Consider the following 12,548-nt stretch of genomic DNA (forward strand, 5'->3'; position numbering starts at 1 on the left):
GGAACATTTCCCAGGATGCCCTGTGGCCCGGCGCTCCTCAGTCCCCCATCTGTCCAGGAACATTTCCCAGGCTGCCCTGTGGCCCGGCGCTCCTCAGTCCCCCATCCGTCCAGGAACATTTCCCAGGATGCCCTGTGGCCCGGCGCTCCTCAGTCCCCAATCCGTCCAGGAACATTTCCCAGGATGCCCTGTGGCCCGGCGCTCCTCAGTCCCCCATCCGTCCAGGAACATTTGCCAGGATGCCCTGTGGCCCGGCGCTCCTCAGTCCCCCATCCGTCCAGGAACATCTGCCAGGATGCCCTGTGGCCCGGCGCTCCTCAGTCCCCCATCCGTCCAGGAACATTTCCCAGGATGCCCTGTGGCCCGGCGCTCCTCAGTCCCCCATCCGTCCAGGAACATTTCCCAGGCTGCCCTGTGGCCCGGCGCTCCTCAGTCCCCCATCCGTCCAGGAACATCTGCCAGGCTGCCCTGTGGCCCGGCGCTCCTCAGTCCCCCATCCGTCCAGGAACATCTGCCAGGATGCCCTGTGGCCCGGCGCTCCTCAGTCCCCCATCCGTCCAGGAACATTTCCCAGGATGCCCTGTGGCCCGGCGCTCCTCAGTCCCCCATCCGTCCAGGAACATTTGCCAGGATGCCCTGTGGCCCGGCGCTCCTCAGTCCCCCATCCGTCCAGGAACATTTCCCAGGATGCCCTGTGGCCCGGCGCTCCTCAGTCCCCCATCCGTCCAGGAACATTTCCCAGGCTGCCCTGTGGCCCGGCGCTCCTCAGTCCCCCATCCGTCCAGGAACATTTCCCAGGCTGCCCTGTGGCCCGGCGCTCCTCAGTCTCCCATCCGTCCAGGAACATTTCCCAGGATGCCCTGTGGCCCGGCGCTCCTCAGTCCCCCATCCTTCCAGGAACATTTGCCAGGATGCCCTGTGGCCCGGCGCTCCTCAGTCCCCCATCCGTCCAGGAACATTTCCCAGGATGCCCTGTGGCCCGGCGCTCCTCAGTCTCCCATCCGTCCAGGAACATTTGCCAGGATGCCCTGTGGCCCGGCGCGCCTCAGTCCCCCATCCGTCCAGGAACATTTGCCAGGATGCCCTGTGGCCCGGCGCGCCTCAGTCCCCCATCCGTCCAGGAACATTTGCCAGGATGCCCTGTGGCCCGGCGCTCCTCAGTCCCCCATCCGTCCAGGAACATTTCCCAGGATGCCCTGTGGCCCGGCGCTCCTCAGTCCCCCATCCGTCCAGGAACATTTCCCAGGATGCCCTGTGGCCCGGCGCTCCTCAGTCCCCAATCCGTCCAGGAACATTTCCCAGGATGCCCTGTGGCCCGGCGCTCCTCAGTCCCCCATCCGTCCAGGAACATTTGCCAGGATGCCCTTTGGCCCGGCGCTCCTCAGTCCCCCATCCGTCCAGGAACATTTGCCAGGATGCCCTGTGGCCCGGCGCTCCTCAGTCCCCCATCCGTCCAGGAACATTTCCCAGGATGCCCTGTGGCCCGGCGCTCCTCAGTCCCCCATCCGTCCAGGAACATTTCCCAGGCTGCCCTGTGGCCCGGCGCTCCTCAGTCCCCCATCCGTCCAGGAACATTTCCCAGGATGCCCTGTGGCCCGGCGCTCCGCAGTCCCCCATCCGTCCAGGAACATTTCCCAGGCTGCCCTGTGGCCCGGCGCTCCTCAGTCCCCCATCCGTCCAGGAACATTTCCCAGGATGCCCTGTGGCCCGGCGCTCCTCAGTCCCCCATCCGTCCAGGAACATTTCCCAGGCTGCCCTGTGGCCCGGCGCTCCTCAGTCCCCCATCCGTCCAGGAACATTTCCCAGGATGCCCTGTGGCCCGGCGCTCCTCAGTCCCCCATCCGTCCAGGAACATTTCCCAGGATGCCCTGTGGCCCGGCGCTCCTCAGTCCCCCATCCGTCCAGGAACATTTCCCAGGATGCCCTGTGGCCCGGCGCTCCTCAGTCCCCCATCCGTCCAGGAACATTTGCCAGGATGCCCTTTGGCCCGGCGCTCCTCAGTCCCCCATCCGTCCAGGAACATTTGCCAGGATGCCCTGTGGCCCGGCGCTCCTCAGTCCCCCATCCGTCCAGGAACATTTGCCAGGATGCCCTGTGGCCCGGCGCTCCTCAGTCCCCCATCCGTCCAGGAACATTTGCCAGGATGCCCTTTGGCCCGGCGCTCCTCAGTCCCCCATCCGTCCAGGAACATTTGCCAGGATGCCCTGTGGCCCGGCGCTCCTCAGTCCCCCATCCGTCCAGGAACATTTGCCAGGCTGCCCTGTGGCCCGGCGCTCCTCAGTCCTCCATCCGTCCAGGAACATTTCCCAGGATGCCCTGTGGTCCGGCTCTCCTCAGTCCCCCATCCGTCCAGGAACATTTGCCAGGCTGCCCTGTGGCCCGGCGCTCCTCAGTCCTCCATCCGTCCAGGAACATTTCCCAGGCTGCCCTGTGGCCGGGCGCTCCTCAGTCCCCCATCCGTCCAGGAACATTTCCCAGGATGCCCTGTGGTCCGGCTCTCCTCAGTCCCCCATCCGTCCAGGAACATTTCCCAGGATGCCCTGTGGCCCGGCGCTCCTCAGTCCCCCATCCGTCCAGGAACATTTCCCAGGATGCCCTGTGGCCCGGCGCTCCTCAGTCCCCCATCCGTCCAGGAACATTTCCCAGGATGCCCTGTGGCCCGGCGCTCCTCAGTCCCCCATCCGTCCAGGAACATTTCCCAGGATGCCCTGTGGCCCGGCGCTCCTCAGTCCCCCATCCGTCCAGGAACATTTCCCAGGATGCCCTGTGGCCCGGCGCTCCTCAGTCCCCCATCCGTCCAGGAACATTTCCCAGGCTGCCCTGTGGCCCGGCGCTCCTCAGTCCCCCATCCGTCCAGGAACATTTCCCAGGATGCCCTGTGTCCCGGCGCTCCTCAGTCCCCCATCCGTCCAGCCCATTTTCATTCCTTTCACTTTGGCCTCTGTGTCCATCTGACTCACTGCAGGGCTGGGGTCCCAGGCAGGCCCCACCTTCCTGCTTTCTGATATAGGGACGCTCTTCCCTTTTTAGGGCCTCGCTCTGTCGCCCAGGCTGGAGTGCAGTGGCATGGTCTTGGCTCACTGCAACGTCTGCCTCCTGGCTTCAAGCGATTCTCGTGCCTCAGCCTCCTGAGTAGCTGGGATTACAAGTGCCCACCACCACACCCAGCTAGTTCTTGCATTTTTTATACAGATGGGGTTTCATCATGTTGGCCAGGCTGGTCTCAAACTTCTGACCACAAGGGATCCACCCACCTCGGCCTCCCGAAGTGCTGGGACTGCAGGTGTGAGCCAACATGCCCGGCTGACATCATCCTCTTAAAGCATGTCTGACCCAGCTCAGGCCACAGGGCACATCAGCCTTCTGGCAAAGCTGGAGGACAAGGCCCCTCGCACGCCCCACCCTCTCCTTGCCCCTCCCGGACCCCTCTCCCGAGTGCCTCCTTTGAAACCCTGCCTTCCCCTGTCATGCCCCATAATGCAGCCTCAAGAAACATGAAGAGGGACCCTGGGGTGGTCTGGCGGCGCCTGCCTGGGGGACAGCAGATGCGAGAGAAGGGGCAGAGGAAGGGGGAAAGCGAAGCCAGCTCACGGTGCCCCTCCTGCCCAGGCTTCCTGTCAGATGCTTCCTGGATCAAATGCTTTGTTATATTTCCAGCACAAGACAGTGATGTTACAAACACTAAGAGAGCTGGAGAAACAGCAGGATTTAAAGCAGCACACACAGGTCTTTGTGGACTTTTGGTTAAAAGACAGAATGGAAGAGATGACCCATTTTTAACAGCAACAAGATAAAAATCCCTCCACATAAAAGAAATGTGAAACCCTAGATGAGAAAAACTTCAAATACACCACAAAGACACCGAAGTAGACTTCAGTACCGTAGTTTGAAGGCATCCCCCAAAAGTTCACGCACTGGAAACCTGCACTCCAGTGCAGCAGTGTTGGGATGAGATTCTGAGGAGGTGGCTGGGTCATGAGACTAATCCGTTCACGGACCAATGGGTTATCGGAGTGGAGCAGTCATCACCAGGGGGCTGGATGTAACAGCCAGCTTTGCCGTCTCTCACGAGCCCCTCACATGATGCCCGGCACCAGTCGACACCGCAGTCCCCACCAGCAACACGGTCCTCACCAGAGGCAACGCCCTACCTTGGACTCCCTGCCTCCAGAACTGCAGGAATAAAATTCTTTTCTTTATAACTTACCCACTTTATAACTTTATGACTGGTATTCAGTCATAGCAACAGAAAACGAATTCAGACAGAGGGTTGGGCGCGGTGGTTCACACCCGTAATCCCAGCACTTTGGGAGGCCAAGGCAGGTGGATCACCTGAGGTCGGGAGTTTGGGGACAGCCTGGCCAACACGGTGAAACGCTGTCTGTACTAAAAGTACAAAAATTAGTAGGGCATGGTGGCAGGTGCCTGTAATCCCAGCTACTCAGGAGGCTGAGGCAGGAGAGTCGCTTGAACCCAGGAGGTGGAGGTTGCAGTGAGCCGAGATCACACCACTGCACTCCAGCCTGGGTGACAGAGGGAGACTCCGTCTCAAAGAAAAGAAAAGAAAGATAAGAAAATACTCATGAGCAAGACAATTCTACAAAAGTAATGTAATCCTTATAAAATAAATTTAATGTAATCCTCATACAAACACCAGAATGCTTTTTTTTTTTTGAAATGGAGTTTCGCTCTTGTTGCCCAGGCTGGAGTGCAATGGCGTGATCTCGGCTCACTGCAAACTCTGCCTCCTGGGTTTAAGCAATTCTCCTGCCGCAGCCTTTGTAGTAGCTGGGATTACAGGCGTGCACCACCACGCCCAGCTGATTTTTGTATTTTTAGTAGAGACAGGGTTTGACTATGTTGGTCAGGCTGGTCTATGAACTCCTGACCTCAGGTGATCCACCCACTTTGGCCTCCCAAAGTGCTGGGATTATAGGCATGAGCCACTGTGCCCAGCTCTAAACACCAGAATGTTTTCTAATTATAAAGTTCATGTGAGAGAGAAAGTGCACAAGAATGTAAAAATAGCACGGAAAACCCTGAAAAAGGAATGGGAAGGGACTCGTCCTCTGCTGCTGAACCATCTCCTGGCCTCTGTAATGGAACCACATGGCACCAGGACCCATGCAGACAGGCAGACCCCACGAAAACCCAGGAACAGGCCCTAGGGCCTAGGACAGAAGTCTAAAAGGGGGCGTGCGACGCCAGCGAGGAAAGGAGGGACCGTGAATAAATGCTAAATGTTAACCTCTTGGAAAAAGACTAAAATGAACCTGCACTTCATAGCATACATTAAGACAAATTCCAAACGGATCGAAAGTGCTGGGAGCAAGGGAGTGAGTCCCTTCATCACTGGGCAGTGGGCAGAAGCTTCCTAAACACGACTTAAAACCCAGGAGCAATGAGAGACAAAACATATACCGGAAAAAGCGTTTCATAACATAGAGTCTTTTCAAAAGTGTCGGTGACTTGACCGGGAAGCAGGGCAGTGACTGTCAGGGACGGAGGGTGGGGGTGGCACTGAGTGGGGGCGGGGTCTCCTTCCAGGGCGGTGGAAGCTTCGGAAGCGCACAGAGCTGACAGTTGTACGATGTGAACACACTAAATGCTGTTACATCGTCAACTTAAGATGGTTAAAATGGTGATTTTTTTTCAACCATCTATAGGACTGATAAAAATGTTGTTTTTTGTATATTTTACCTCAAAAATTATAAATTAAAATGAGACCTATTAGGCTTAATATACCTTATTGAAAAGAGCCCATGAACTTGGAAAATCAAGAAAATGATTTTAAAATAAAGAAATGCAAACTGAAACCACCCAAGACTCCATTTCTCACCTGCTAGACTGACCCGAATCCAAATTTGACACCAGATTTGGCTGTCGAGGGGGCAGGCACTTCCTAGGATGCTGTGGGGATGCGGAACACCTGGCCCCCTGGCGACAGGGACAACACCCAGATAAGCCAGATGAGCCCCTCCCTGCGACGGGCAATCCCGCTCCCAGAAATGCATCCTGACGACATGACGGCCAGAATCCACAAGGACGTGGAAATGCCGTTCTAAGACGAGCATTCTGCAGTCCCAGCGCAGGCACTGGGTCCGGCTCTGACATGTGATTAGCCAAAGACTGGAAACAACCCCGGCGAGCTGACTGCAGCTCCCGGCAGCCGCGCCTGAGGCCTGTCCAGCAAATGTGCCTGGTTTACAGTTCTGACAGTAAAGCCTGTAAAGTGATTTGCATTCGCGAAACAAATTATAACAATTTCTAGGAATTAAAAGAAACGGGCTGTGTATCAAGTTGGTGACAGAAGCACACAGAGTAATTATTCCAATTATATCACAGTTCAACTTTGTATCTTCAAAGGGGAAAGTCTAAAAAGGCCCGCAGGAAACACACTGACCAGTAGTCATTGCTAACAGTACTTTCTTTGTTAGAGGTGGGGTTTTACTGTGTTGCCCAGGCTTATTCTGAAATGATTATATGTATTTATATGTAGAATAAAGCAAATAATATTAATGTTGGAATGAAACAAGATTTCCAGCTTAAGAGGTAAAATCAAAGAATATTTAAAAACCCTTATGATCTTACAATTTGAATGGAAAACAGTATGAATTCATATTTTTCAAAAAAAAAATGTGTATTTCCCATGCTAAAATAGGGGTGAAGAGTCCTGATCTCTATAATGTAACCTCACATGGTTCAGGGAAAATAAAGCAGAACATATGGTTTATTTTCTCTGAATCATGTGAGGTTACATTATAGAGATCTCTATATATATTTTTTGAGACAGAATCTCCATTGCCCAGGCTGGAATGCAGTGGTGTGATCTGGGCTCACTGCAACCTCCATCTCCTGGGTTCAAACAATTCTCCTGCCTCAGCCTCCTGAGTAGCTGGGATTACAGGCATGCACCACCACACCTGGCTAATTTTTTGTATTTTTAGTAGAGATGGGGTTTCACTATGTTGACCAGGCTCGAACTCCTGACCTCACGTGATCCACCCACCTCAGAAAGTGCTCGGATTATGGGTGTGTGCCACTGCACTTGGCTCTAGTAAAAACACAAAATTAGCTGGGCATGGTGGTGCGTGCCTGTAATCCCAGCTACTCGGGAGGCTGAGGCAGGAGAATTGCCTGAACCCAGGAGGCGGAGGTTGCGGTGAGCCGAGATCGCGCCATTGCACTCCAGCCTGAGTAACAAGAGCGAAACTCTGACTCAAAAAAAAAAAAAAATCATGGATTCAACTGTGTATAAAAAAATACTCCCAAAGCCCACAATAAAAAACACACAAAAAACACGGCGTCACAGCTGTTTAGAGCACACCTCCACCGAATCAGGCATCGGCAGCAGCCTAGAGATGACTTGCGGTCCCGTGAGGACGTGCGCAGCTTGCAGGCAAATCCCACGCCATTTACACGAGGGCCTCGGGCATCTGATTTTGGTATCCGTGTGGGTGCTGTGACGCACCCCTGCGGATACTGAGGACAGACTGTGTACGTGAAAGTATTAAGTTCATGAGACGAGGGGGAACGCGGGGCGGGAAGGGGTCAGCGCAGTGGCACGGGGAACTCTCAGTCCTCTGGGCACCGCTGAGGATGCCAGGACATTCTTACTCCAAAAGTTGAACATTAAAAGGAAAGAACTGTTTATGCTGCCTTTCTACTATGAACGTACTTCAGGGTGACCCAACCTACCCTACCCTCACCGCGACCTCCACCTCCCGGGTTCAGGGGATTCTCCTACCTCAGCCTCCCGAGTAGCTGGGATTACAGGCACATGCCACCACACCAGGCTACTTTTTTGTATTTTTAGTAGAGACGGGATTTCATCAAGTTAGCCAGGCTGGTCTTGAACTCCTGACCTCAGATAATCCTCCTGCCTTGGCCTCGCAAAGTGCTGGGATTGCAGGCGTGAGCCACCGTGCCTACACAAGTGATCATATCCGAAATCCTCAGCCGTAAAAATAAAGGCCTTTTATTTGGTTTTTCTATGCCAGTACAGGACCTTCTGGACAACTCTCTCGAGCCTGGAGAGGCTCACAGCCACACCCACTTCTGCCGCAGGGACTGTCTGCCGAGGAGCCGAACCGTTGAGACGCGGTCGCCAGGCCCTCCCGAGGGCTCCAGAAGCTCTAGGTTACGGGGTCACCTTCTTGTAGGTGACGTGAAGATGCTGAGTCATTGGCTGTGTAGTGGTTGCCATGGAGACTGTCTGTTCAAGTTTGCCTTCAGAATTCAGCCTGAATTTCCGGGTAATCTGAGCAGGAGAATAAAACGTAACACCTTAGTTTTATCTTCAAAAGATTCAACAAAAGCCTGTGTGTCCGCTGCACGTCACACACTCGCCACAGGCTGTGAGCCAGGCAGTGTCCCTGCCGGGGGAGGATGGACGCACAGTCCAGGGCCCCTGGGCACATCACAAACCAGGTGCCCCTCAGCTGCCTCCAGAAGACCACCAAGCAGACACAGGGATTGGTCTCATCTCAGTTTATTTAGAAGTCACCGTTTTTGTCGACGGGCACAGCACCCTGAAGGTGCCTGATCTCGTCTGGCCTCGGAAGCTAAGGAGGGTCGCACCTGGTTAGTACTTGGATGGGAGGAGTCACCTTTCTTGGGTCACTACAAACTATATACCCGGTCAGGCAAACGCTGAGCTTCCAGTGCTTCCCCTTCTCCATTGCCTCCCACTTTCACTGACGTCCAATGTGTTCTTGGAAAGCTCAGAGACACCATCTTTGGAACCGTAATTCATCAGAATGAATTACAGCGGCCGTTTCCAACAAGAATCCAAGCCTATAGCAGCTAAGGCCCGAATGAGTCAGCCCTACGTGCCTGGACCGTTTGCCGGCAGACTGTGAGAGTCACCACTACTGTCCCGGACGTGTGGGAGTCAGGCGGGGGTGGCCAGAGTGGATGAAACGGAGTTCTGCTTCTGGCCATGGGTGACTACTGTGTAACTGACCAACCCTCTTGCAGGTAACAACCCAGATTTTAAGAAGTTTATTTAAAGTTGTCGGAGAGCCACCAACGTAGTCAGGACCAGTGCCCCAGGGAGAAGGAAGTGCAGAGGTGAGACCCAATTTGGAGCAATTGGCCCTGATGCCTGTGCTGCCTGGAAGTCAAGGGGTTCAAGCGGTGGAAGCTGAGTGGGGCCTCTCGAACTCATGGAGCCAGAGGGACAAAAGCTGGAATTCAGTGTCTGTCTAGAAGGAGAGGCCCGGCCGGGTGCGTGGCTCACGCCTGTAATGCCAGGGCGTATCACGAGGTCAGGAGATCAAGACCATCCTGGCCAACATGGTGAAAGTCCATCTCTACTAAAATACAAAAAAATTAGCCGAGCATGGTGGCATGCGCCTGTAGTCCCAGCTGAGGGGAGCTTGAACCCAGGAGGAAGAAGTTGCAGTGAGTCAAGATCATGCCAGTGCAGTCCAGCCTGGCAACAGAGAAAGACTGTCTCAAAAAAAAAAAAAAAAGAGGAAGCCCAGGGGAGCACCCAGCTTTGGGTGGGATCCCTGAAGGCCCCATCCGAGGATTAAGGGTTAAGCAGGACTGAGCTCGGAAGTCCGTTTTCGAAACAGCCCAGTCCACTAAACACGATCTGTCCGTCCTGACCAAGAGGCGCAGGCAGGGACTGCTCTTTGTTGAGGATAACATCAGATGAAGCCTCCAGTCATCTGTACAATTTTTTTCTTTTTCTTTTTTTTTTTTGAGATGGAGTCTCCCTCTATCGCCCAGGATGGAGGGTGCCATGGTGCAATCTCGGCCCACTGCAACTTCCGCCTCCTGGGTTCAAGTGATTCTCAGCCTCCCGAGTAGCTGGGACTACAGGCGCACATCACCACATCCAGCTAATTTTGTGTGTGTGTGTGTGTGTGTGTGTGTGTGTGTGTGTGTGTTTTTAGTACAGACAGGGTTTTACCATGTTGGCCAGGATGGTCTCTACCTCTTAACCTCATGATCTGCCCAACTCAGCCTCCCAAAGTGCTGGGATTACAGGTGTGAGTCACTGCACCAAGCCCAATTTTTCATAGATAATGTCTAAAATCCAAGAAAAACTCCTTGGCTCCCTAGGACGTAAGATGGAAAGAAAAAACAGGATGTGGCGCCTCGCCAACCCTGACCCAGGGGATGCCAATACCGGTGTTATCAGAAGACAACATGGAGGATTTCAGCAGATGATTCGAATTTGTCAAAAAGATTAAAATTGAAATTCTTTCATTGTAAAACACAGTAACTCAAATGAAGGCCCCAGTAGTAAAATAAACAGCAGCCTAGGCACAGATGAAGAGAGGGTTAGTAAACTGGAAAATGATCAGTAGGAAATATCCAGGTTGAGGCTTAGAGAAGAATGGAAAATGTGGACGAGAGCGTGAGGGACACACTGACAACTGCAAAAGGCTGAACACGTGTAATCAGAGACCCGGGGAAGACAGGAGAGAAGACGGAACACGAGCAATGTTTCAACAGATCGCGACAACTTTCTGAGCCTAACAAAACACATAAAGCCACAAATTCTAGCTATGTCACAGCAAAACTGTGGCTGATACTCAAAGGCAAGAATAAAACTTGGAAGCAACCAGGGGTGGGGGTGGGTGTAGCAGTTAATTTCAGGTGTCAAACTGACTAGATTAAGGAATACCTAGCAACCCGGCAGAGGGTTATTGTGGGTGTGTCTGCGAGGGTGTTTCCAGAGGTGACTGACCAGGTGAGGAGAATCTGCCCTCAGTGAGGGTGGGCAGCGTCCAATAGGCCCAGAGAAAAAGACAAAGGCCGGGTGGATGTGTCCATCTGTCTGCTGGAGCTGGGACACACTCCCCTCCCCTGCCCTGGAACAGCTCCAGGCCCCCGATCTCTGGACTCCGGGATGTCACCAGTACCTCCTCTCTCATCAGGGCTCTAAGGTCTTCGGCCCAGGACCGAGTGACACCATCGGCCTCCCTGGTTCTGAGGCCTATGGACTTGGACTGAGCCATGACACTGGCATTCCAGGGTTTCAAGCTTGCGGAGGGGATGTTTTTAACTACTGAATGCTACATTCGTTAAGTGTACATGAAATGTTCATGAAGTCAGGGCATACACTAGGCATAAACTAAGTCTCAAACATGTTTTAACAGAGTAAAATATTAGAGAGTATACTGTCTGGGCCTTATAAAATGGAATTAGAAATCCTTAGCAATAGAATCTATTAAAAAAATTCTCAAATATTTGGAAAATAAGTAACATATCCCTAAATAACCCTGTTCAAAGAAACAAAAAATCACTACAAAATGAGCCGGGTGTGGTGGCACATGCCTGTAACCCCAGCTACTCGGTAGGCTGAGGCAGCAGAATCTCTTGAACCCAGGAGGCAGAGGTTGCAGTGAGCCGAGATGGTGCCACTCCTCTCCAGCCTCAGCAAGAAGAGCAAAACTCCATCTCAAAAAAAGAAAAATCCCTAGAGAATAGCCACTGTTCTCCAGCCTGGGTGACATAACAAGACCCTGTCTTTATTGAAAGAAAGGAAAGGAAAGGAAAGAAAGAAGGGAGGGAGGGAGGGAGGGAAGGGGAAGGGAGGGAGGGAGGGAGGGAAGGGAAAGGGGAGGGAGGGAGGGAAGAAGGGAAGGGAAAGGGAAGGGAGGGAGGGAAGGGAAAGGGGAGGGAGGGAGGGAAGAAGGGAAGGGAAAGGGGAGGGAGGGAGGGAAGGAGGGAAGGGAAAGGGGAGGGAGGGAGGGAAGGAGGGAAGGGAAAGGGAAGGGAGGGAGGGAGGGAGGGAAGGGAAAGGGGAGGGAGGGAGGGAAGGAGGGAAGGGAAAGAGGAGGGAGGGAGGGAAGAAGGGAAGGGAAAGGGGAGGGAGGGAGGGAAGGGAAAGGGGAGGGAGGGAGGGAAGGGAAAGGGGAGGGAGGGAGGGAAGAAGGGAAGGGAAAGGGGAGGGAGGGAGGGAAGGAGGGAAGGGAAAGGGAGGGAGGGAGGGAGGGAAGGGAAAGGGAAAGGAGGGAGGGAAGGAGGGAAGGAGGGAGGGAGGGAAGGGAAAGGGAAGGGAGGGAGGGAAGGGAAAGGGAAGGGAGGGAAGGGAAAGGGAAGGGAAAGGGAAGGGAGGGAGGGAAGGAAGGAAGGGAAAGGGAAGGGAGGGAGGGAAGGGAAAGAGGGAGGGAGGGAGGGAAGGGAAAGAGGGAGGGAGGGAGGGAAGGGAAAGAGGGAGGGAGGGAGGGAAGGGGAAGGGAAAGAGGGAGGGAGGGAGGGAGGAAGGGACGGAAGGGAAAGGGAGGGAGGGAGGAAGGGACGGAAGGGAAAGGGAGGGAGGGAGGGAGGGAGGGAAGGGAAAGGGAGGGAGGGAGGGAGGGAGGGGGGAAAGGGAAGGGGAAGGGAGGGAGGGAGGGAAGGGAAAGGGAGGGAGGGAGGGAGGAAGGGACGGAAGGGAAAGGGAGGGAAGTAGGGAGGGAGGGAAGGGAAAGGGAGGGAGGGAGGGAGGGAGGGGGGAAAGGGAAGGGAAAGGGAGGGAGGGAGGGGGGAAAGGGAAGGGGAAGGGAGGGAGGGAGGGAAGGGAAAGGAAGGAAAGGAAGAAGAAA

The 12,548-nt window shown here is 54.4% G+C and overlaps 1 protein-coding gene across 2 annotated transcripts in view; it reads right to left on the reverse strand.

The window, feature by feature from the left end:
• Positions 1 to 7,952: 7,952 nt before the first annotated feature.
• The window catches only part of THAP4 (THAP domain containing 4), a 48,302-nt gene continuing 43,706 nt past the window's right edge, over positions 7,953 to 12,548 (reverse strand). For both annotated transcript variants that reach the window (XM_064383444.1, XM_012435418.3), the window contains one exon: positions 7,953 to 8,260. In XM_064383444.1, coding sequence (XP_064239514.1) covers positions 8,141 to 8,260 — 120 coding nt within the window. In that variant the 3' untranslated portion in view covers positions 7,953 to 8,140. The remainder of the gene's footprint in view (positions 8,261 to 12,548) is intronic.

This window comes from Aotus nancymaae, unplaced genomic scaffold (genome assembly GCF_030222135.1).
Source record: "Aotus nancymaae isolate 86718 unplaced genomic scaffold, 86718_ANA_hifiasm-v0.15.2.pri h1tg000031l, whole genome shotgun sequence".
NCBI classification, from domain to species: domain Eukaryota; kingdom Metazoa; phylum Chordata; class Mammalia; order Primates; family Aotidae; genus Aotus; species Aotus nancymaae.